The sequence below is a fragment of the Macrosteles quadrilineatus genome, unplaced genomic scaffold (assembly GCF_028750875.1).
Source record: "Macrosteles quadrilineatus isolate MER2022 unplaced genomic scaffold, UCM_ALF_1.0 Scaffold_7__1_contigs__length_78375512, whole genome shotgun sequence".
NCBI classification, from domain to species: Eukaryota; Metazoa; Arthropoda; class Insecta; order Hemiptera; family Cicadellidae; genus Macrosteles; species Macrosteles quadrilineatus.
Genome location: NW_026542600.1, coordinates 15,785,877 through 15,811,657, shown reverse-complemented (window position 1 = coordinate 15,811,657; position 25,781 = coordinate 15,785,877). Strand labels below are relative to the sequence as shown.

Below are 25,781 nucleotides of genomic sequence, written 5' to 3'. Positions count from 1 at the left end.
ATGGATTAATGTTGCAGATTAGTTTCCTAAATAATAAGTTCACAAACCAAAACGTTTTGAGTCCAAATAAAATAATTGTAAAAGAAATAAGAGACTTTAGTGAAAAAAAATTACACATGTTTACTAAATTATTAGATCATGAAAACTGGATAGATGTTTACAACGCAAATGTTATGGAGAAATTCAACACTTTTCATAGAATTTGTATGTTTTATTTTATTTTAATACATGTTTTCCTAAGTTCAAAAAACGATGCAAACATTCAAATAATATTTGGATTAAAGAAGATTTGAAGAATGAAAAATCTAAAATTGTAAACATGAGTAAAATGGCACGTAACACAAAAAATAAAATTTTATTTGATAAAGCCAAAAGTCTGAATAAGGCTTTTAGAAAAAGAGTCATTGCTACTAAAAAGAAACATTTTGAGACTAAGGTTAAGCAATCTAGTAATGTATGTAAAACTACCTGGAAAATCCTTAATAATGAGGTCTCCAACAAGAAACCAGCATTTAGTAATATTGAAATAGATTTTAATCATACATTGTTTACTGATCCTGGAGATATTAGCTTAATATTTAATGATTTTTTTAGCACCTATGTAACCTCATCAATACTTCCTCACCTTGCACAAAATAGCAACACATATGTCAACGAGCCAATTCAACAAGCCTCCCAAACTAAATTTAGGTTAAAACCAGTCACAGATAGTGAAGTTTTAAAAATTATCAGTTCCTTTGATAACAAACTTTCAACTGGTTTTGTTGAGATACCCATGACAATATTAAAGCATGCTATCCGTTAGTGAAACCTCTTGTGCATTTAATGAACTCATCTTTTGTTAGGGGATTATTTCCTTCTAAATTAAAAATTGCTAAAGTTATTGCTCTTTATAAAAACAATGATTCTAAAAAAATAACCAATTACCATCCTCTTTCCCTATTACCTACCATATCAAAAATATATGAGAAAGCAGTTTACATACAACTGACGAATTATCTGGAAACGTATTCTTTACATGATAATAATCAGCATGGCTTCAGATCAGGAAGATCAGTTACAACTGCAGCAACAGATTTTATAGAATCAGTAATAAACTCTCTTGACAAAGGTGAAACAACAGTTGGCATATTTTTAGACTTAAGTAAGACTTTTGACAGTGTGTCACATACAATTTTTTTAGATAAAATCAGAAGTCTGGGTATTGATGGCATTTCGTTTGAATGGTTTAGATCATACATTTATAATAGATATCAATACGTTGAAATTAAAAATTTGACAAATAACAGGGTAATCTCAAGATTTTCTCTTCTTACAGAGATTCACCATGGGGTACCCCAAGGGTCTATTTTGGGGCCGATCTTATTTCTCATTTATATTAGGGATCTGTCAATTCCATTTTCAACTAGTTTACACGGTAATAATATCTGCCTGTATGCTGATGATGTTACTTTTAAAATCAGCAATTCATCTTTATCAAATTTAGAAAATCATTGTTCTGATACTTTAAATAAACTAAATATTTTTTTTTTATTCTCATCAGGTCTTGTTAAATTTAAGCAAAAGTAATTTTATGGTTTTTACAACAGGGAAAAGAAAACAAATTGTACAGCCTGTAATTCAATTTCAAAATAATAAATTGGAAGAAATCACCACAACAAGGTTTTTAGGATTAATTGTAGACAAAAATATTACATGGAATAAGCATGTTGACCAGGTAGTCAACAAAATTAATTCTGGTATCCATGCTATTAACAGAATGTCAAAATTTGGCTCAATAGAAACATTAAAGATTCTTTATTTTGCTTTCATCGATTCATCAATATCTTTTGGCAAAGTATTTATGGCTGTACCTCTAAGCAAAACCTGGATAGAATTCTTACTCTTCAAAAAAGTGCAATCAGAATTATGTTAAATTTAGAATGGGATACTTCCGCTCGTCAATATTTTTCAAAATTGGGAATAATGACTGTGTATACTATTTATGTTTTTCATAAAATTTTACACACAAAAAAACTTTCTAAAGCTAATTTGGTCCCTAAAGTTGGTGATAGTCTCAATTATTTTACCCGGAACAGAAATGAAATTGCTGTCAGTGTCCATAATTTGGAGCTCTTTAACAAAAAAACCACCTGTGCAGGGAAAAGGTTTTTGGACAAACTCCCAGCTGAGGTGATGAATATTGATAATATTTCCAAATAAAAAAAAAACTTAAACATTTCTTAACTGATAAAACACTTTATGGTTTCGAAGAATTGTCGGTTAGTTTGATTTAGTTTTAAGCCTAGTGACGCCATTCAATGTATGTGACTGTATACCAGATGAATAAAGATATTTTTTCATTTCATTTCATTACAACACTCAAAGAGCTACAGACTACTTTCTCCCGGCACACCATACAACTCAATACAGCAGGAAGCCTCCCTACATAGGAAAGGAATTCTTCGATCAAAATCGTTAAGAAAGATGAAAATTCAAATTACAAACTGTATATGACTCTATTGTGGGGAGCGAGCTTGTCTAAAGCTAGAGCCTGGGGGCTTAGGTGCCCCAGGACCCAGGTTCATATCCCGCCAATCACCAATGGGATCTCTGTGATAATGCTGCAACCCTAAGGAATAGCCTGAAGTAATGTGATAAACAGTTCAGGGCTAGAACCTAGCGTCCTAGGATGTAAAGGGTGGAGGTGGGAAATAAAAAAATATGACACTATTGTATTTTTTAAAGAAATCTCAATTAAAAAATTGATTGCTTGATTGAGTTATATGTTTGTGGTATAAGAACATGAATTTTGACTTATAAAAAAACTTTTAATTAAGGAACAAAACATGTTTATTCAAGAAGCAACAATTTAACAACATCGTTTAACACAACTGGTATCTTTATTCTGACTAAAATAATAACTAGGTGTTTGGTTTATGTGACTTTATTGGCTGCTAGGCAACTGTTTTTTGCATACTTGTAATTATATTTAACCCTCCGAGTGTTATGTGTCGTAAAAGCGACTCATAACACATCCGCTGTAGTGTTATGTGTCACTTTTGCGACTCACAAACACTGTTTACGGCGACGGCTCTAGGACTGACTGAATCGGATTGAACTGGATCAAGTTAGGTATAGTTTTTTCAGCAGATTCAGAGCTTTCTCCTGATGTCTGTTTCCATACGCTTTTCATTTTAGTTCCGAAAATATTGTAGCAGACAGCTGACGTGCGTATTTGTAAACAGCTTGATTAACCTCGCACCGATGACTGGTGTGTTTTATTACGTTTATCATTGTTTTAGTGTTAAAAATCAAAAGTAGTGATATACGTGGTGCATTATAAGAAGATTTAAGTGATTTTGAAGGGCTGGTTGATGATCCTGAAGAAGTAGGTAGTGATATTGATGTAAATTATCAGCCAGATTCCTAGCTAAGGTTAGGCTATGCATTCTTAGCTAAACACTATGTACCGAAATCTGTTTTTTCCCATAACTTATTTATTTGCAAACCTACTTCCTTATATTATTATATTTTTGGAATCCTCATAAAATTCTGAACAAAGTGGCTATTTTAAAATATTTGTAGACCTATAAATTATAACAATTTATTGAGCGCAAACATACATTTTTTTCATTTATTTTATAATTTTTGAGAAATGTTAACCCCACAAAAATTGTTGAACTTTTTTTGTAATGTTTTACATGTTACATTGAAGCCCATAATTTTTCAAACAAAATGATATATAAACCAGTATACTTTACATTGTTTTTAAGTTTCTAAGATACATTTTAATAAAACCCTGCGATTGCGCAATAAATGGGCAAACATTAAGACCAAAACTAGAGACACTTGGAGTGTTAATATTCCTATCATAATCCATTTAACAATTTTACTTACAACACCTCTACTTCCTGTCTGCCCACATTGTATGACAACTAGGTAAATCTATTGTGCAATCTGGCTTTAGTTCTACAGTTTGGCTTGATAAATTCTACTTTTTACCTCCATAGTTATTGAAAGTAATTTATTAATGTAGGCTAGAAAAAAAATGTGCCGAGAACATTTCTGTACTGAACCGATGGCGATAATTAAGCCAGAACTTTTCCGCCAACTTGTTCGGTGCACCGCAGACCCCTAGTATACACCCAAAATGGCACAAAACTACCAACTGACACGCCTAGTAACGCCGATTCTACATGCTAATGTCAACCCAACCTTACAGCAAAAATGTTTTCTACGATTGAGTGAATCTTACTTGCAAAACGATGACAGTGTCCTTGTCGTAGTTTCTAGTGACGGAGAGGACAGGCAGTCTGTCCCTGTCCAGCCAGGACTGGGCAATCTCTTCTACTGATACAGATTTTTCAAGAGTACCATCTTGATGTGCTTGATCTCCAATGGCTGCCCACAGCTCTGAGTCATTGTATAGCTTGAACTCTCTGTAGATGGTAAAATTTATTAGTGAGATGACCTCATTTGATAGTAAATTTTTATTTGTTTAGTGCTTACGCCAGAGGAATTTTCAGTTAACTAATCTAAAATTATTTTATTGGGAAAAAGCCCAAACCATTAAATTTTTGTGGATGTAGGGGATTGTACCTTTCCATGCAGCACCAAACTCTGAAATGCTGACCATTAGGCTAGCACACCCAAACTATAGCATACAATGCCTGAAACATTGATTACAATAGCTATTTGTGTATTACGTGCAAAGTACATCATCGCTCGAGAACTGTAGATGGCCATACATTTCGATAGTGGCAATGACTGTTCGTGCTCGTAATACAAACAAGATTTTTCCTACCACCATGATTGTACACATCATAACACACACACATTGCCCACATTGTGGCATTAATGGGACTTAAGGGGACCGTTAGAAGTCTGTGTACTGTATGCTGCAATTTTTTGAGGATTTGGATGATATGAGGCTAAGTCCCACAATTTACAATAATGAATACAGTATCATCAAACATATAGCCATATCCAACGGCTATAATAGCGGGCTTGTAGACAAACTTATAATCAAACACCATAATAGAGAGGTCGAACGTAAGAAGTACGTATGTATTGAATATTCCCACACACTACAAAATTGCCTATCCAAAGAGCTTCGTAGGCAGGGAATCGAATAAACATTCAAAACTACAAACCGTACTCGTAACACCCTGTCACAAACTAACCGATCAAGAGATAAAATGGAAATGACAGGTGTTTACAAAATTAAATGCCAAGATTGTCCGAGCCAATATGTTGGGCAAACAGGTTGTGGGTTCGCTACTCGCTACAATGAACACAGGCCCAAACCACGTTTAATCAAACAAAATTCAGCATTTGCCCAGCATTTAATCAACCTAAACCATAACATGAGTGAGATTGCTGACGGTCTTGAGGTGCTACATAAATGCAGTAAAGGTAGTAAACTAAACGTTAGAGCAGAGGAATTTGAAATTTACAAATTGTACCACGACAACACCGCCAGTGGACACATCCTCAACAAAAAACTGCAGTTCCAGTCACACTCTATTTTCAATGTGCTAATTCACCAAGATAACCGGCCACCTGACCTTTGTCCTACTGATAACATGGACAACAACGAGGAAGGAGTCTGACACTGCAGTCTACTACCTGCGCCGGGACCGTCCGTGTCTTGTGCGTGTGATAGGCCTATCAATGTCAATTAAATGTTTACTTTCTCTTTCCGTAATTAAATGTTCGTATTCGTGTATTTATTGTGTGCGTGTGACATCGATGTCTTCGTTTTTGTAACCCTGACGATGCCGTATTTACGGCGAAACATGTAGGTTGTTAACCTCAATCAACATTTGGATTACTTGACGAGGTATTGTACCATTATTATAGTAGTGAACTACTTACTTTTTAGATAGAAAATTTTGGATTCCAGTCTTGAAGGTTTGGGTGGTCAATACTAAATCCAGCATTGAAAGGAAGATTTGAACTGAAAAAGAGAAATAGCTTTACTAAAAATAAGATAAAATAAACAAGATAAGCTATACAGATTTAAAATCATTATACAATAAAAGCAAATCTATATTTTAAAACTTTAACAAACTTATAAATACATCATTGTTCAAAAAAGTGTATACACCTGACAAAATATAAGGGTATGCCAAAGTCAAAATCTAGGCTGCAGCATTTCAGAATGTAAATTTTTTCGTAAATTCCAATGTTATTCTTATGGAGGATAAATAAAACTGTTTCAGTTAGTTTAGTGATCAAATGTATTTACTTCAAACTAAGTTATTAACATTTCACTATAAAACCCCTTTATTACCTTCCCAGAAGCAGCAACCCTAAGTACTCGTTAAACCTAACGTTACTAAGCAAGGAATAAATCTTGCACGTTTAAAACGTTCACTTTAGCCAACCAAATGGCAGGCGTAGCCCCAGTGCGGCGCAACCTTGAGCTAACCCATTTGGCTTTCATATATTTCGGTCTGACGAATAGTAAATGACGTGAGTGCTGTGTTACGACAAGAGTCAACGTAGTTTGCTAAAACACTCACACAGGCCCGCTTTTGACTCTATCAGCGCCCTAGGCACAACTAATAGTAGCACCCCTTTGCAATTTATATAACGGTGTCCATTGACCGAGAAATCCAGGAATCATGCGGGAGTTTTTCGAACAGGGAATTATGTGAATTTTGTATTTCTACCTAGAGTTTTCAATTTACCGCGATCGCGCATGACAACAGTGACGTTTACATGACCGCGGTAGACGATAATATGTCTACAAACGGCCGCGAGGGATGATCATAATTTTCCACGATCACGGAATACGATGATAATGTCCACAGGACCGCCGGAACCAGCAAGAATTTTGCCGCGATTGCGGAAGACGAAGACGATCTCTACGCAACTGCGGGACATGATCAACATTTTGCCGCAATCGCTGGAGTCGATTACCATGTATTCATGACCGCGGGAGACGATTGTGATGTCTACATAGGACCGCAGGAGATACAACAATGATTTCTACACGACCGCAAGGGATGATTACAATCATGCCGCGATTGCTCAAGACGATGGTAATGCCCACATGACCGCGGGAAAAGATCAGAATTTTGCCTAATTCGCAGAAGACGATTATCTCCATATGTCCGTGGGAGATGATTACAATTTTGCCTCTATCGCAGGAAGCAATTACTATGCCCAAACGACAGGGGACAATATAATGATGTCTTGACGGCCGCGAGGGTTGATCAGAATTTTTATCACGATAGCACAAGACGATCATAATGGCCACACCCACACGATCACGGGAAAAGGTTAGAATTTTGCCTCATTCCCGGGAGACGATGATAATCTCCTCACGACCACGGGATATGTTCATATATGGCCTTGATCGTGGAAGGCGATAATTATGTCTAAACGACCTGACCGCGGAAAATAGTAGTAAAAATCTTGCCACAAACGCGGGAGACGATTACGATGTCTACACGGCCGCGAGGGATTATCAGAATTTTTTTTTATTTTCCAAGTTTTTGGCGCCCCCCAAAAAAGCCAATTGCCTCGCGCCCTAGGCACGTGTCTACCATGCCTATTTGGTAAATCGGCCCTGCACTCACAGATAGCAGCCCTACCTGGAATGAGTTGGTCCCATTGTATTGCCAATTGGAGGGAGAAACAAGGGACAATAAGTTGATTTATATGCTTGCCAGAAAGGGATTTTACGGGGAAATTTACTACCAACCTACACCACAATAAAGCACCCATTCCTAGCTAAACACAGACATAAAAATACCCGTTGTTCCCGGTGTGCTGCTGTGCAGAAATTGAATGGAATGTAGGCGATCCCAGCACTGCATGGCAGAAAGGAACTAGAGCACATCACTCACTGGTGAGTGGCCTGCAGCAAATGTGTTAAGGAAATATTTCAGTGAAAATTAGCTGGGCAAATGGAAATTCCCTTATTCTGTAAGTTTGCTGCAGTGTGTGTGTTAAGAAATTCTAATACTATTAAACTAAGATTCCTTACCTTTAGACGAGCACAATGCCTCCTTCTGATTTGCGTTCATGTAGCTGCTCTTGGGCTTAGCATATTCTAGGTAAAGACTATGCAGACCTGTCAGGTGCCAGTGGTAGATGTTTTGTTGCTCCAGCTTTAAAAAAGTTGTACAATAGTTATAGCTGAATAGTTAATCATTTAATTACAAATGTTACAGAAACCCAGCAATGCTAGGAAACGGGAAACAGGTGATTTATGATAAAAGAAAATAAATAAACAAGTTTCCTACAAACCGTTTGGTATAAAATAAACATAAATTTTAAGATAAACCCCGATATTGTATTGATTATGTAATATCAAAGAAAATTACTTGTAACCATTGAGCTTCCTAGTCTCCTTTAGTGTTCACTCAGTCAAGCGGCAGTAATACAGGACTGGTCTCACCAGGCTCGCCTTTGCATATGATAAGAGATAATTGAGTCCTGTAATAGGCTGTAATAGGAGGGTCAAATATTGTGAACAGGAAGTGTTTGGCAATGTTTGTGAGTAGGCTGGTAGTGTTGTTAAACAATACAATGTTGTACTGACCTACTGAAGGCAGGGGCGTCACCTTAGGGGGGGTAGGGGGGGGAGCCTCCCCCCCCTAGAATCTGGGAAAGAGAAAAGTTGGGAATTTCCTTGCCACGAGTTGGGACAGTTGGGAAGTCAGATACAAGAAAAATTTATTTTTAAACTAAACAAAATTTAAATATTTGCGAAAATCCATCAAAGATAAAAATGTCTTTGACTTGGACAAATAAACTTGACACTTCTTTGATTTCATTTAACTTTGATTAAACAAGGCTAAACCATGGCTAAACACGCCTTATTTTAAGAAATCAATAATCAAATTAGCGGTATAGCTTGTTGGAATTTCGTTTAGTTTTTAGTTTTTTGAAGATGAAGGTTAACATTTTTATTGTATGTATAAGTTTATCATCAACTAAGTTGAACGTTTTTATTTTATACGGGTCTTATTTTAGGTTTATTCTTTTCCAGACTAGAATAATATTATTCACAACACTAATATTAATATTTCATCATTACAAACTTGTTTAGGCCTACCCTAGTTGTTGTAAGTTTTATGAAAGTTAAAATGTTGATCTTAACTTTAAAAAGTATTTTATTTTCATTATTTTGTAATAAAATATTTTTTCTATACTAATTTGTACTAAGCTTATTTTATATCCCTAAAATTTTACACTACTACGTCTGCTACCACGATGGTTTGTAAAGGTTTTTGGATTTGAAACATTACTTGTTCAAGTTTTTTGAAGTCATAAAATTGCATTATGAATTGGTAGAAGTTTTAGAAATGGAGTAATTTTGTATATATGTAAAACTAGCTATGTTTTGTTAATGCAAGATTATAAATACTGAATTGAGTGTGACTGCTGTGTAGTATAATAATTTGTAGATTTTTTAAAATAGTACAGAAATTGATTTCTAAAAAAAAAAATAGTTGGGAAATCTATGGTAAGCAGTTGGGAAATTTGAGGCTTCTCCCCCCCCCCCCCCTGGGATTTAGCCAAGCAACGCCACTGACTGAAGGCTGTTGTTTTAAGTAGGCCAGGACACTTGGTCTGGAGTCAGTTTTGTCAGTAGTGTTGAGTGTGGTTTAGGCTGCGTTTACATTGGAGGCACGCTTGGGCAAGTAAAATGGTGGCGCACGCTTGGCCAAGCTTGCCCTTTGAAACAAAATTGTAGCAGATTACTGGAAACCGGTGGGGACTTGACCAGTCATGGTTACAGTGCCCGCCACTAGCAAGCGCACACGCTGGGACAAGCTTACGCTTCTCAAATCACGAAACAAATAAATTTGTTTTTGAAGCAAGCGTGCCTCAGTTTGTTGTGGTTCACTGACAAAGTAGCATAGATTGTGTATCTGAAAACTGTTGTTTTTTATATTTAAGTGTTGTTATAAGTTATTTAATTGTTCAAAATGGATACTGAGGTGTTAATTGATACAGTTCTTAACTATAACTAAAATATATTGAATTTTATTTTTCTATTAAAATAGACCAGTAATAATGCTATGATGAAAAAATTAAGCTCCTCTAGCCTTATTAAAGTTAGGCCTATACTGTTTTAGTCGGTATGGTTATGTTTTTTATAAAAAATCAATTACAAAAATGTAAAATAATACCAATTTATAAGAAAGACGACCTAGAAACTGTGTCAAATTACCGTCCTATTTCTCTCCTACCAGTAATATCAAAAATTTATGAAAAAATTGTTAACTGTCAGTTATTAAATTATTTAGAAGAATTTAAACTATTAAACAATACTCAGCATGGATTTAGGCCTGGAAAATCTGTAATTACAGCAGCAGTGTCATTCATAGAATCTATAATTGAATCGGTTGATAAAGGGGAGTTCACAATTGGAATTTTCATGGACCTAACTAAGGCATTTGATAGTGTCAACCACACCCAACTGATAGATAAATTACTCATTTTAGGGGTTACAAAAAATCAATAAAATGGTTTCAGTCATACCTAAATAATCGTTGTCAGTTTGTAGAAATCACACATAATCATGATAACAGAAATACAACATTTTCTTCTGAAACTGAAAGGGTTAAATTTGGTGTACCCCAGGGGTAAATCCTGTGGCCCCCTGTTGTTTTTATGTTATATAAATGATGCTGGTGGTGCACTCTCATGTTTACCTCAGAACAATCTTTGTTTTTATGCAAACGATACAAATCTCAAAGTATCGGCTGAGTCAGTGCAACAAGTTGAAATTTTAAGTTTTGTTGAATTGGCAAACATTGGAAACTTTCTAGAGCAAAATAAATTGAAGCTTAATCCTAAAAAAACTAATTTTTTAACTTTTAAAACAAATCAAAATAAAAAGTTAATTAAACCAAATATCATGTATAATGCAGAAGAAATTGAACATAAACACAGTACACAATTTCTAGGTCTAACTGTGGACCAAAATTTAAACTGGGATGAACATGTTGATAAACTTCTTTCAAATTTATGTTCAGGACTATATTCACTCTCTAGAATGTCTTATTTTTGTAACCATAAAACATTAAAAAACATATATTATGCTAATGTCCATTCGCATTTATCCTATGGTTTGTGCCTTTATGGCTCAACTACAATAGCAAATTTGGATAGGATACTTAAACTTCAAAAAATAGCAATAAGAATAATTTTGAAATTAGAACACAATGAAACAACCAAAAACAAATTCAAAGAACTGAAAATTTTAACGTTATATGGCCAATATATTTACGACACAATTATTCTAGTAAAAAACTGCTTGAGCACCTCTGAGACAAATTATCACCCATACAACACTCGGCATAAAAAATTCCTTATTTCAAGTAAACATAAATTAAAATTCTATGAAAAAAAACCATCCTATATAGGATTAAAATTTTTTAAGCATCTTCCTAATGAAATCAGAAATGAACAAAGCAGGAAGAATTTCATGATAAAACTAAAACTGTATTTAGTAGAGAAAGCATTCTATTCCCTGGAAGAGTATTTTTCCACCTCCCCTCTTAGCGTTAGTACATAATTGATTCAGTTTTGATTATTTTCATTTCCTGATTCTTGGTTTTTGATTTAGATAATGATCCAAGATATGCAAATCTGTAAATTATTAATTTAAGATAGATTTAGTTGACACCATTCAATGTACAACACTGTACTTTATGAATAAAGCATATTTGATTTGATTTGATTTGATACAAACATTACATCGACTCCTACAGTTTCCCGTTCCCCCCAACACGTCCAGAGTCTAATAATATAAATTTAACTCCATTTTCAAGCACAATGTCCGCATCATCTGACATCTCAATTTTGACTGATATGTGATGTAGGCCTACTGTGACTAGTGGGGGGACCGCTTGTTCTTGGTTGCTCTGCTCTAGTATAACCACACCATCGGCAACTGCACGCTTGCGCAAGCATGCGCACCCATTTAACTTGCCCAAGCGTGTTTCCAATGTAAACACAGCCTTACTGGAGGACAGGGTCCTGCTGGGGGAGCTAGAGGGTCCAGGTAAGACACTATTAAGGGTTTTCAAAATTGGGGCTTAGAGCCTTTTCTGAATTGTGGTTTCAGTTTCTAAATTATCTGATTTATACAGTTCCAGTCTACTCTACTGATTGTTACTGAGCTTTGTATTGTTTTGAGTAATATTAAAGTTGGGTTTTGTAAGCGAGTGCTGAGTTTTATTCCTGAGCCACGTCACCCAAAGTAACAGTGGGTACCTCCAGTAGTGAGGTATCTACAGTTACAGCCCCTCTCAACCTACCTCGTAGGATAATATTTGTCTTCCTTGGGCCCTCAACAAATCTTAAACCTCTTGTACCCTTGGGCCCGGGCTCACTGCGCCCATTTATTAAAGCGGCTCTGGCCGTCACATCAGAAAGCAATACCCAGCTTAGGACATGAACCCAACCCTTTGGTTCAGCATAGCCTGTCCGGAACTATAGGGAGACTATTTTTCATTGTTACCGTTGAATTTTTACAGATATTTATGTCATTGTTGTCTTATTTAATTGTTATTATTGCTCAAGAGACAATGAAGGACTCATAAAACTGGATACTACTGATTCAAACTGACAAAACTGTATAGTATATAAGAAACAATATTATTAGTGCAGAAAAACTATTAGTGGTTTATGCACTTTTATAACCTATGTATTGGTAATTATTGTGTAAATAAATTTCTTGACTGATTGAGAGGTTTAGAGGTAAGCTGTCCAAGGTGGTAAAACATCAACTGAAACAGTAATTGATACTATCGTTATTTTACTACAGCTTCTCTGTATATGGTAACCATTATGACTGGTGAAAACTTGGGCTGGATAAAGTAGATTAAATTCAATAGATAGCCTATATTTGGTAATTTAAATCTACTCAATTACCTGTCACTAAGTACTTTACTGTCACTAAATTAATATCAAATAAAATGGGAAGAAACTAATGGTTGAAAAATCTAAAAAGACTTAATAAAATAAGGGTTTTCTCTGTAAAATAACTTTGTTAGCTGTCCTACTTATCTGATTTTTACTACTGCGGTGTAATTTTAAAGCTCATGATCTAGCAGAGGGACAAGTAACTAACCAAGGCATTACCTTCGGGGATTTGCCCTCTTAGCAAAATTGATTTATTTCTAGAGTTTGCTTTCAAAGATTCAGTGATGCTGAACAACTTGTTTATAGCTGGTTGGATGTTATTTTAAATGTGAACAGCTAAACCTTCAGTTGAATGTCTAACCACTGTCAGTTTATAAACAAGAGTAAAAACAGTTAATGAAAATTAATTTTGAATGGGCAACTTTTTTGCAATTGTAACCTGATTGGTAGGTCACTCTTTATGGTTTAGATCTAAAAACAAAAGTTTAATTTATCGTAAGTAGAATATTCACATAATAACTGTCACAGACAGCATAATCTTTGTAGTAAAAGGGTCAGGGGGGGGCTGCCAGCCTGGGAATCGAGTTTCAAACCATATTAAAATGTACCTACAATTTGCAAAGGGTCCACTCGAAAAATTTAATGACGAGCTTAAGGGTAATTAATGATAATGGAACGTGGTAGGTAGAAGAAAGTATTGTGAGTTTGTACAAATTTAAGACCTAGACAGGCAATCCTGGACAGCTATGAGATTAAGTTTCCTGTGGTATGTGCTAAGAGGTATTGACAATAAAAAGATGGCAGATGAAGTGATTTACCGAGTCAAGATCTAGGAAGCTACAATAAAATCTGGAACTGGCAGAGGACTGGAAAAATATTAACAAGGCCAAAAATAACTTATACTATAATTAGAGTTAACTATAAATAAAAAATGAATATGCTACAATATCTGTTTGATTATAAGATGAAGATCTAACAACATAGTTGCCATAAGGTGTCAAATGTCATTTCATGCTGGACATGTTTGATTGTATTACCAAGTTCATCTTCAGCAGCATCCACTAATTTAACGTCAATCACATAGAGCAATGCTTGTCTTGTCAGATATTTACCAAGTCAGCTGACTGGATGATCTTATTTATTATATAAACTCATGAGTTTGAAACTTATACAGTATTAAATGACTACATTTTACACCCTATAAGGCAACACTTGTAGATCTTCATATTAAAATTTAAAATCGAGGGCTTTTCATTTTTAAAATTGAATACCTGTTTAGCCACAATGGTTGCCAAGTAGTTAGCGAGCCCTGAGGTGATACAAGATGTAGTATTTGGCTCAGGAGAGGTAAGATGGTTGAGCCATTGGTTGGCAGCGGCTCGCGCCAGTCGGTGAGACAACCAGAACGTGTTTCCATTCATCAAGTCACTCTCCCTGTACAAACAATAATAATAAGCGGGGGCTAACAGTTAGTAGTCAAAAATTAGAAATAGAAACTCTAGTTCTTTAGGTCAAAGCAATAAAAAATAGGTAAACATGGGTCTTTAATGCCTTATTTTCTGTTTGTCTGTCTGTATGTAATTTTTACACAAGTAACCATAACGTTTTAAGTCCTTAAGCGATTCACTTCAAAATTAATACATGAGTGGTGAAAGATATGAGTAATCATTACACAAAGTATCAGATTCCTAATTTGTCTTTGTACCAATTCAAAATTAAGGTAATTTTAAGTCAACTATCTTAAATGTCTTAAAATCGAGCGATTCCACTAAAAAATATCATGAATATATTTTTTTAGGAAATTTTACCCAACTGAACTGCAATTGTTAAATTTAGTTAGTTAACAATCAAAATATTTTAATTTTGTGAGACCATGAATTGTATGATGTTTGAATTTATTCCCATTGTTGTGCCGGTACTGAATATACTGGGCACATACCCATTGCTCAAAATATTAGTAGCACTGTAGGATGAATTATTTTAAATTTTGACTGTTACACCTCTTAAGTAAACATAAATCCCTTTCTTACAAACTCATTCATCACTAATCCTCTAACTTGAAGTGACTGTGTTATCAAGCACTCTCACATGTGCTGAGCCAGTATGTCCCCGAAGCACTGCCCTCCTACTCTCCCACTCAAGGGAAAAAAGTGCCCATCCCAACTGGGCACTCCAAGATCCGACTCTTCCATCAGCACTTTTCTCCCCCAAAAGATAAGGGTGCTAAACTGGTAGGCTTCTTTTCTGTATCTATTTTTCCGCTATTTTAATACTACTTACTCTCTTTCTCTATCGAGTCCTCTGACTCAAAAAACCTGTCTCCAACTATTCTTTTCTCAGCTTTACTTTCATTTCCCTATCTAATTAACCCCAAGTCAAGGTGGAACAGCATACGCCGAGGACTGCATGGTCAAGGGGAGCTTGGCCACTAGTATGCGGACTCTGGATACCAGGCAACCTCCAGTTTCAAGCAGCCTTCCCCGGGCAAGCGGGGCTCTGCTCGGAGTGACTCTTCGTTCCCTTGCCACTTGTGGGATCAAAAAATTGATACAGCAAAAAAAATTGATTTAGTAAATATGGAAGTAGAGGAGAGGGAAGCAATGCCTCAGCAGATGGACACATCTGAGGTGGCTACAGGGCCCCAAGATGTTGTCCCTTGAGATCACAACGTCCCCACCCAAGAGGTGCCCACACCTCAGGGAGGGGATGCTATTACACTATCAGAGGAGGAAGGCCTCCTCAACGACGAGGACTCCCAAAAAGTTAAGGAGTTAGAGGCAGGAGCAAGGAAGCTCAAAATGTCAGCAAGGAGGCCAAGACTAAAAATGATTGGCTCCAGAACGAAAAGGTTTCACTGGCTCATCAGGGAGGGGTACTCAAGGCAAGAAGCATATGAGAAAAGCCTCGAGTCATTAAAAAAGAACGAAAACGAAGGGGATCCAAGCAGTAGGCCTATCCACCCAGGGGGCAACCAGCAGCGGCCAGGATGAGTAGGGACGGTCCACTGACCTACAGGTTCGGCACGGTCACACTGAAGCTGAGGGGCAAAGGCTCTGAAGAAGGAGCTGGTCAAGCACCTCCAGTACCTCGGCTCGAGCCTCTCACGTCTACCGTCACATCAAATGCAGAAGGGGAGGCCACTATCCCCCCAGTGCTACCTCTAACTGCTACCTCCCAGTGTAACCACCAACGGCTTCCCAGGAACCAAGGAGGGAAACATCAACCCCTCCTTCCACGGAGAAAACAGTGGAGACCAGGAGGAGCGAAGGAAGGAGAAGCCAAAACTCCCGGCACTTCCCTCTCTTTGACAGGAGGAATCGCAAAGAAAGAAGAGAGGAGAGGAACAGGGGCCCCTCAACGTCCAGGAGGGAGGAGCACCGGCCAAGGAGCAGCAACCCTAGACAATGGGAACGAAGGAGGTCCCACTACCAAGAGAGGAGGGGTAGGAGCGACCCCTCAGACAGGAAACGGGAATGATGTCCCATATCATTCAGGCCAACCTCCATCATGCCAAAGGTGCTTACATCCCAATTTGTTGGAAGAAATCAAGGGCGTTATTTCTCCTGAAAAAAGGAAGAGACCCAGCCCAGCCAAAGTCCTACAGGCCTATATGTCTGTCGTCTTTCATGTTAAAGACTATGGAAAAAGTAATCAACCGCCACATTAGGGACGTTTACTTAGAAATTAGTCCCCTTAGTGCAAGTCAACATGCGTTTGTGAAGGGCAAATAAAAAACAACAGCCCTATGCACACTAGTGGCCAAGATTGAAGATACCCTAGAGCACCAGGAATTCCTGGCTTTTCAGTAATAGGTAAAATAATACTATCATTTTTGTTATGATTACTTCCTAGCCAAAGACTTTCGGCTGGTCACAGAAATAGGAAGACACAATCAGCGATATTACACTTGCTGGTTCTGACAATTAAGACGTCATTACAACAATAATTGTATCCTCAGTAATCTATTATCAGGGTAATAATTGACATTTCAGTGATGGTTTTATTTATCCAAATATGTTAAATAACACCCATCCCTAAAAACATGGCTACGAGACTAGGCTCTAGCCAGGGATCGTTTATCACATTACCTCAGGCTAGACCTAGGGGATGTTACATCATCACTTAGATAAAAGCCATTGGTGTTCTGGCGGGATTTGAACCTGGGACCTTGAGGATGGAAGTCCCGCACTCTACCACTAGATCAGCTGACTCCCCTCTAGAACATGGTACTTACTTGAACAGTTGCAGACCCCATGCGTTGATGGGTGTGTCATCCATGTACCCTGGTAGAGCGACCAGGTTGAGTTGAGGTAGAGGGTACGGTCGGGACAGGTATATCTCTAGTGATACCATCACGGTGGGCAGCAGCTGTTGTGCCTTGGACAACGCAGTCACAAAATCTGACCTGCCCCACACACCCACTCTGATACCGTCTGTAAAAACAAAACTATCTTGAAACTGTGATGATATAGAGCTAACTTATAATATCTTATAAATATCCACGACTACACGATTAACAAAATCAAAAAAGAAATATGATGTCTCAAAATGTTAATAAAGGGTGGACCAAAAAAACAGAGACAATTTTAAAATGCTATTACTCAGCTGTTATAAAGGCTAGAGAGTTCATTGATGTGACAAAAGAAAGTTTATTTGATGCCATTTAGAGTACAGTTACTATGGATCATCAATGGTTACTGCAACATCGTGCCTTTGTCATAGAGACTTTTTTGAAGAATAATTTGACTTTCATTTCTACTCAACGTCAATTTCGTTTTCACTTCAACATTGGCCGTAATGGTGCAACCATAAAGCGAAAAACTATTCAAAGTTGGGTAAGTAATTTCCAGAACACGTCTTCTGCACTCAAAGTAAAACCTAGTGGGATACCTCGGACTGTTTGAACGCCGGAAAACATTGAAATGGTTCGCGCGAGTGTGCTGCGTCGAGCGTCCAAAGCCAACCGTTTGCAAAACATTGCATTGAAATTGAAATTTTCCTACGTTTATATTTGAGTACAAACGCCGTGTTTAGGACATTGTTTACCCATCTTTGAGTAGTTTATTCGGTTTGGGGTTGCACCATAACGGCCAAAGTTGAAGTGAACACAAAATTGACGTTGAGTAGAAATGAAAGTCAAATTATTCTTAAAAATAGTCTCTATGACAAAGGCACGTTGTTGCGGTAACCATTGATGATCCATAGTAACTATACACTAAATGGCATCAAAAAAGCTTTCTTTTGCCACATCAATGAACTCTCCAGCCTTTATAACAGCTGAGTAATAACATTTTAAAAGTGTCCCTGTTTTTTTGGTCCGCTCTTTACATAATTAAAATAAAATAACAATTAAGAAATATATCATAATGAAATTAAATGAAAATACTTCTTTATTAAGGCAAACTTAGGACCTCATGGTCCTTTCTTACAGCTATCCTCGGTTTTCTATGGATTTAATGGGATAGGGTATGGAGTTCCATAGGCGGCATGTGGTTACATCAAATGATTTATTATAAACATTTGTCCTGTGATGAAGAAATGTGCAGCGTGGACGAGCCAGAGCGTGTATTCCTTGCCTATTCCTAGAGTATTCCATTTATCATAGCTTTATAAAAAATAACCGATTTTATTACAGCTGTGTTCACAACAAAGAGTAAAAAAATTAACTTTTATTATTTTTTCCATGATAAAGAGAACAAAATCTAATAAATGAATCTAATATTATTTAGTGATTATTATGTTGTTTTATGTTTTGATATGAAAATAGGTGGTAACGTACTGGCTTTCATGGAACATATTGATTATTGGATTTCAAAGAGTTTGAGGTATAGACCATCAATCAATAAAAAAGCATTGTTTTGTAATTTGTTAATTTGGAAATTTGAAATTTCGAAATTTGTAGGATATTACAAAATTAAGTTTGCTATGAAAAAAAGGAAATCTTATACCTGGTATCTCACCTCAGGTGATCTAATAACTTACTTTATCGCTTTAAATCTGACAACAAACTTGTAATGGGGGACTTCCCATTATTTTTATGCAGCTTTTTAGGTTAGTTTTGAATTAAAATAATATCTAAACCATGTTTTAATATGACACACAACTTTAATGTGTTATAGAACACCCTGTATTATGTTTTTGATTCTGCTAGTTATTAAAAACAAATTATGAATTTAATATTTTTTTAACTGATAAGGGAGACATGAATATCTTAAACGTGAATTTTCCTAAATAGCTTTAAGAATAATTGGGAAGAATAATTAGAGTTTTTCATTTTTGTCTAAACAAAGGAAATAAATTTTGTATGAATTGAATTTGGCATTGAATAATTTTTACCACCTAAACCTACAAAAAAACTTACTCCAAATATGTGATCAATGACTGTAAATCTTGCTGGTGTGCCAAAACACTCGCAGAATTATTGCTTGAGATTTGCTTATGATTTAAGGCAAGACACTTTGAGCACATCGCACCTTTTTACATTGAATCAAAAATATTAAAGTTAAATGATCAGAGGCTAGTAAAAACCACTTGGTTAACTTTTCAATTTTAAAATATGGGTTGCCAAAATATTTTGCAAGTGACTTCAGCTTTGTAGCCGAGGGTAGTTTGAGGAGTTCACGCACTGCATCTTTCACGTTGCGCATACCTCGTCATATGAGTACATAATTTTTTATGACAGGGCCTTTGTTGTAACGGCCTGCCGTCTTTGGAACAACGTTGATCTACCTCTATTCATACAAATGCTTGCTAGTCGTCCCCAGTTTGTGGTGGTGCTCAAAATATGGTACTACGAGCATATGGCTTTGGCTGATGCGTCCTAGGACTGTTTTGGCGCTTGCGTAATTGAGGCGGTTTGGGAGCTCGAGCCCAGCTAGTACGCGCCTAGTGTTGGACGCGCCTAACCAAAAACCACCGCGTCTCAGGACCTAAAACCAGGCTTGGGAGCTCGCGCCTAAGTTAAAATGGTCGTAGATCAAGTATAGTCGCGCCTAAGTTGCAACGCAGCTAGATGGACAGGGAATCGCGGGGAATTCAGGTTTTGACGTTGGCAACCGCCACTGCAGAACACGTTACCGTTGACAGCAACAAAAGATGAACAATTGAAGATGGATACAATTTTATCTTGGTATATCAACGGTGGTTAATTAGTAGACTATGGTGTAAGTTTCTGCATTGTACCATTGCAAAAATGTACTTTTGTAAGATAGTTGATTTACACCTCAAAGACGGATATGTTTTAATTATGGTACTACACCTTATAAATACGTGCAGGGCACTATAAGTTTCTGAAAATCAATATGATTTCTTTCAGAGATCTAAAACATCAGGTAATCATTTCACAAAGATTACCCTGTGTGTTGAACGGTCACATCTGAAACTCGGTTTTATGCAATAAAAAGCTTCAAAATTAAACAGCAACTGCCCTGTATAATATATGGGGATTGACGGAAATAAAAAAATAAAAGTATTTTAAGTAATTGCGGAGGTTATGATTGTGTGAAGCTAAGGTATATCTTTTAATACTTACAAAATTATTGTCGTCAATTAAAAAAAAATTAAACATGGCACCCTTTTATCTAATTTTCCTATAGGGGAGTAGCTATTACCATAGGTAGCACTTAGTTCCGGGACCGATATTCTTTTCCACTTTGATGTCCTTAGAGGCCATAAAAACACTATTCGTTCAAATGTTTATATATGTAGGCCTATAGCCAATATATTATACAGGGTTAGTAAAAAGTGTGGAGACCCCCTGTTATTTTTTTAACGGCCCATACTAGAAAAACTAAACTCGTCACACCTTTATGACATGTTATGAAGTACTTTTTGGGCATAACTGTCACTTGGTATACATCCCCAAAATGGGGGATTTTGGGGGAAACTCAAAAATTTCAAATAGAAAGACCCATTGAGTGACCCCTCATTTTAAAGGTCCTGCTAAAAGAAAACCAACAACGCAAACAAGAGGTCTTTATCTCAATCCAGTAAAAAATAGCAGCCAATTGAAATTCTCAGAAGTTGAATTTAACTTACAGCTTTCCAAGTCTGGAGACCCCTGTAAATTTTGTAGCGGCTCACACTAGGAAAACTAAACTCTACACACCTTTTTCGCATGTTACGAAGTACTTTTTAAGCCTAATAGCCACTTGCTTACCAAACCCAAAATGGTATTTTGGGGGAAACTCAAAAGTTTTAAATGATAAGCCCCATCGAGTGACCCCTCATTTTGAAGGTCCTTGTAAAAGAAAACTAACAACGCAAACTAGAGGTTTCTATTTTAATCCATTAAAAAATGGAAGCTGATTGAAATCTTTAGAAATTGGAAATAACTTGCAATTTTATATTCAATTGGCTGCCATATTTTACTGTGTTAAGATAGAGACCTATAGTTTGCGTTGTTAGTTTTCTTTTATTATGACCTACAAAATGAGGGGCCACTCGATGGGGCTTATCATTTACAATTTTTGAGTTTCCCCCAAAATCCCCCATTTTGGGTTTGGGAACTTATGAGAATTTCAATTGACTGCCATTTTGTACTGAACTGAGATAGAGACCTCTAGTTTGCGTTGTTGGTTTTCTTTTACTAAGACCTTCAAAACAAGGGGTCACTCAATTGGTCTTTGTATTCGAAATATTTTAGTTTCCCCCAAAATCCCCCATTTTGGGGATGAACACCAAGTGGCGGTTATGCCCAAAAAGTACTTCATAACATGCTATAATGGTGTGCCGAGTTTAGTTTTTCTAGTATGGGCCGTTAAAAAAATAACAGGGGGTCTCCACACTTTTTACTAACCCTGTATATACGTCCATGAACGTGACAACTTGAGTAATGTTTGTCTGATTTTGAAAAAAATTGGCATGAAAGTCAGAAAGTGTAAGGCGCGATAAACATTAATGAATTCGCGAACCAGCATGATCAGACCATGGGAACCCTGGGTTTTATGGGATAAAAATCGTTTTTTCTCAATTTTAACTCCAAAAACATAAATCTTTACCTTTAAAATATTTTAAAGAGTATACAAAACAAATTAGTATCTTAAAATGTTGTGTACGGTTATTCGCTACAGAGACTATTCAAAAAATCGTAAATTTAAAATTCCCATGTGTTAATCACATGGAGAATAAGTTAACTGTTGTAGTTTGGTAGTTTATGGATATATTTTGATGAAACTTGGCAAATTTATTTATTTTAAATAAAGCTCTTAATATTTTGGTAATATATTAATATTTTGGTAAAACATACTTTATTGCCCTCCCTGTAGCAGCATACATACACCTACAGTCTACACCTATACCTACACCTATACCTAGATAGTTTTAGTTACTTATTAAACCTAAAGCTATTTAAATAAATTTAATTGAAAGTCCTATTAGGTTATTGGATATTCGCTTAGTCTGTAGGTTTTCTGTGGTGGGGTTATTGATATACTGTAATATTTTCTTATACCTACTCCAAATAATCTAAGTAGGCCTACTCCAGTTTGATGTAACTAGCACTTGGTCAATGACACTGAACTTAGCTCAATCAGAACGCAATAAAAACTAAAAAGAAAGCGATTATGACTGTGAGCTATTTGCAGTTTTTTATGTTTTGTTTATTATCTCTTTACTCTTTCGTAGGGGGTGAGTGGGGGGGTATGTATGCGGTCGCTAATTTTTCCCTAGCTAATAAAATATTTATTATTAAGGTACGGATGCTTATAACCAAACTCTCAGTTAAAATCAATTCTATGTAGGGTCCAAATGTTTATTGCAGTAAACAGTAAAAACAAAAACCAAATAATCTTTCGTTAAATTACTTCCTGCAAGATTTTTGTTTTATTTTGAACAGCAGAAACCTAAAAAAACATTTTATTAAATATACTTTGAGAGTAATGAAATTGTTCTGAATTTAATACCAAATTCCATTATAACATTATTTTAGTTAATATGTAAACAATTAACTTGCTAATGGGGTAATACCGGCATGATGTTGACTTAGACCTGCCCCCTGGCAGGACTAAAGTTGGGGACTAAACTAACTAATTTTAATGACAAAAACATATATCTCTTAGTCCCGAAACTGGTCTCCCAAACCCACCGAGACTATCTCTTAGGCTGGCACCTAAGTCTACTTGACTCCCAAACCAACAATATTTAGGGGCGAGATTATCCCTGCACAAGTTAGGCGCGCGCCTAACTGATCCCGAGCTCCCAAACCCGTTTTCTAGGCGGCAGCCTAAATATTTGAAATATCCGGTTCTTAGTCGCAGACTAGCGCTAATACCGAGCTCCCAAACCGCCTCTAAGTGTGTGGGTCATCTCATCTTGTTAGATAATTTTTGCTGTTTAATTTTCTTTTGTAAGTAATGTTGGGGTAAATAATGTTTTCTATTTTATATTTATATGTTTGCAGGTTAAGTGTAAGAAAGCCATGTGGCTCTAACTTTTGCCTGTTGAAATAGAGGATTTTCATTTCATAACAATGACAGGCTGTCAACAAAGCTACCTCCCCCTACTCAGGGCCGCAACAATGACCCCAACAATGACTCGTCCACCGCAACAAAGCTAATAGTTGGCGTTGTTTCGTAATTATTAACTAATTACCTTATTACAGAATGCATTACTATAGAGAATATTGTGAGATTCAAAAAGGATTCATTTTCAGCAATGGCAACATGAGCATCAAACTTATTGTTTGATTTAAACATTTTTAAAGGAAAAATGTCTTATATGAGAGTTTACCAGTCTGTAAGAAGTTGTTCGATATGGGTTGAGGGAAATCTGATACAAAGAGAGCCAGGGAGTTGACCGACATTGGCGGAGTTCTAGAGAAATGCTCCATCACCCAAACTCCCTCAGTAGTCCTGTAAAAAAACATAATCAATTATGTTAGACAAATGTAACAAGACAACTATTAACCCTGGAACAGACAATTAGACATTATGAAATGCCATTGTATTTTGTGAAGTTTGCATTGTTAGTTTAAAAATTAAAGTAATATTATTTACAAGACAGTTCTACAATATTGTTGTATTTTTTCAGAAAGAAGCATAGACTATTATTTGTAAAGCAATAAAATATTCCACAATTTTGACGTCTTTATTTACATGTTATAAAAAAATCAAACAATATAAATGTTTACGGGTCATAAAAAACTAAACCTTAAATGATACATAAGTTTAATTATATACATTTTGTAGGAAATCTTATCTACTTGTGGAAAATAAGAAATAAGTATTGTGTGTTGTAAATGTGATCATAAACATTGAGTTTTTTTAGTTTGTTTACATAATAACTAATCATCTTACTGGGAACTGTCTAGCCAGCTGACAAAGAATCCCAGGATTCAATTATAGCTGTAGCAAGATGCCAACTCAACAAAACTATCAGGACAAGTTAGCAGAATAGCCAACATCTTTAACTTTACATCTAAGTCAATCCGTTGATTATACGCTTGAATGTTGAAATGACACAACGGAACAGCTGTGAATGGCCATAAAATGAACGATTGTCAGTTCTAACGCTAATAAAGGGGTTTTTTTGTTTTAGTTTTGTGACTTTATAAACACATAAAAGTTATATAAATGCCCACAATGTATTGACCTTTAGAAGCGGTCACTTTTTTACATTAGTGCTTAAGATTTATTTTGGATGTAAGAGTGACTCAAGCGAACTATCCACAATCTGTATATTTTCTTTTCTTTTTACCTTTGATTTTATTATATACCCCTAAATTCATCTTGTGAGGTGTTATACGATTGTTTTACGTTGAATCTTAACTTTTATGTCATTCAACGCGTGCGTGTGAGGTGAGGCTTATTTACGTTAATGAAATGAAATGAAATATTTATTTGTCACATAGAATTTACATATAACAGGGAACAGCATATGGTGAAAAGACCTATTGGTGTGTTTGTTCGGGAACTTTTTTTTAATGAAAAAGAGCTTTGACAAAATGAGCTGTCCGATTTTTTTTTTCATTAGACAATAGGTGTTTTATTTTATACACTATAGCAATTTTTTTAAGAGCTTTGATCAAATTATTTGTGTTTGTAATAAATGATTATTTTTATTAGACCATACGTGTTTTATGTCATACACTATTGAATTTATTTTATTTTAAAAGATAGTACTGTATATTTACAAAAAGTAAGTCTTTTTTATCCACAACACGTTCGTATTTTTATTGTTCATTGTAACATTTTTCATTCTATATACAATAGTATAATAACTCATAAACATGTTTTTCCTACAGTTGTATTGCTATTAAAATGTTTTTACTCATCATTGTATAATTTTTATGCTCTGGAGGTAACTTCCGCTAGCGCCCTTTGGTATTTGAAAACCAATGCGCCCAACGGGAGGTTAAAGTAACGCCATAAAGAGTTTTTCAAAATGGTTTGCTGAGACACGCTCTGGTCAAATGAGAAGGCTAAGTTTTGGCTTTGTACACCATACGGTTAGCAAAATTTTGTGATATTCCAAGCTGGATTTCCTTTTGTCAAAATTCTCACACATTCTCAAGTTAATTTGTCCAAGTATTCTCCACAATGATTCAGAATACAAACATAACTAAGTGTAAGTTTACAGCCATAAAAGTTATTTTCAAATAGGCAATTACCTTATTTTAGTTATATACTTTATACAATAAGGGTTTTCTCTGTTTAATCCCTTTTCCAGCCATCCCACTAAACAGATTTTTACGATTGAGGTGTACCTTTAAAGCTTATGATCTAGCGCACCAGCGAATGGTAATTAAAAATGAAGTATCTTTTAGGTCTTCGCCGCCCTAGAGTTTGCTTTAAAATGATCCATTGATGCTGACCACCTTTCTTTACAATTGTTTAAATTTGAATTGTAACTTAACAGCTGATAATTCAGTGGAATGTTTGACTACAGTCAGATTTTAAACAGGA

The 25,781-nt window shown here is 35.9% G+C and overlaps 1 protein-coding gene across 2 annotated transcripts in view; it reads right to left on the bottom strand.

Moving 5' to 3' along the window:
• LOC128997806 (aminopeptidase N-like) overlaps positions 1–25,781 on the bottom strand; it is a 117,700-nt gene that overhangs the window by 31,283 nt on the left and 60,636 nt on the right. For both annotated transcript variants that reach the window (XM_054423526.1, XM_054423527.1), the window contains exons 7-12: positions 23,608–23,729; positions 17,114–17,312; positions 14,151–14,313; positions 7,982–8,105; positions 5,860–5,941; positions 4,238–4,421 (exon numbers count right to left, since the gene is read on the bottom strand). In XM_054423526.1, the coding sequence (XP_054279501.1) occupies positions 4,238–4,421; positions 5,860–5,941; positions 7,982–8,105; positions 14,151–14,313; positions 17,114–17,312; positions 23,608–23,729 (874 nt within the window). The remainder of the gene's footprint in view (positions 1–4,237; positions 4,422–5,859; positions 5,942–7,981; positions 8,106–14,150; positions 14,314–17,113; positions 17,313–23,607; positions 23,730–25,781) is intronic.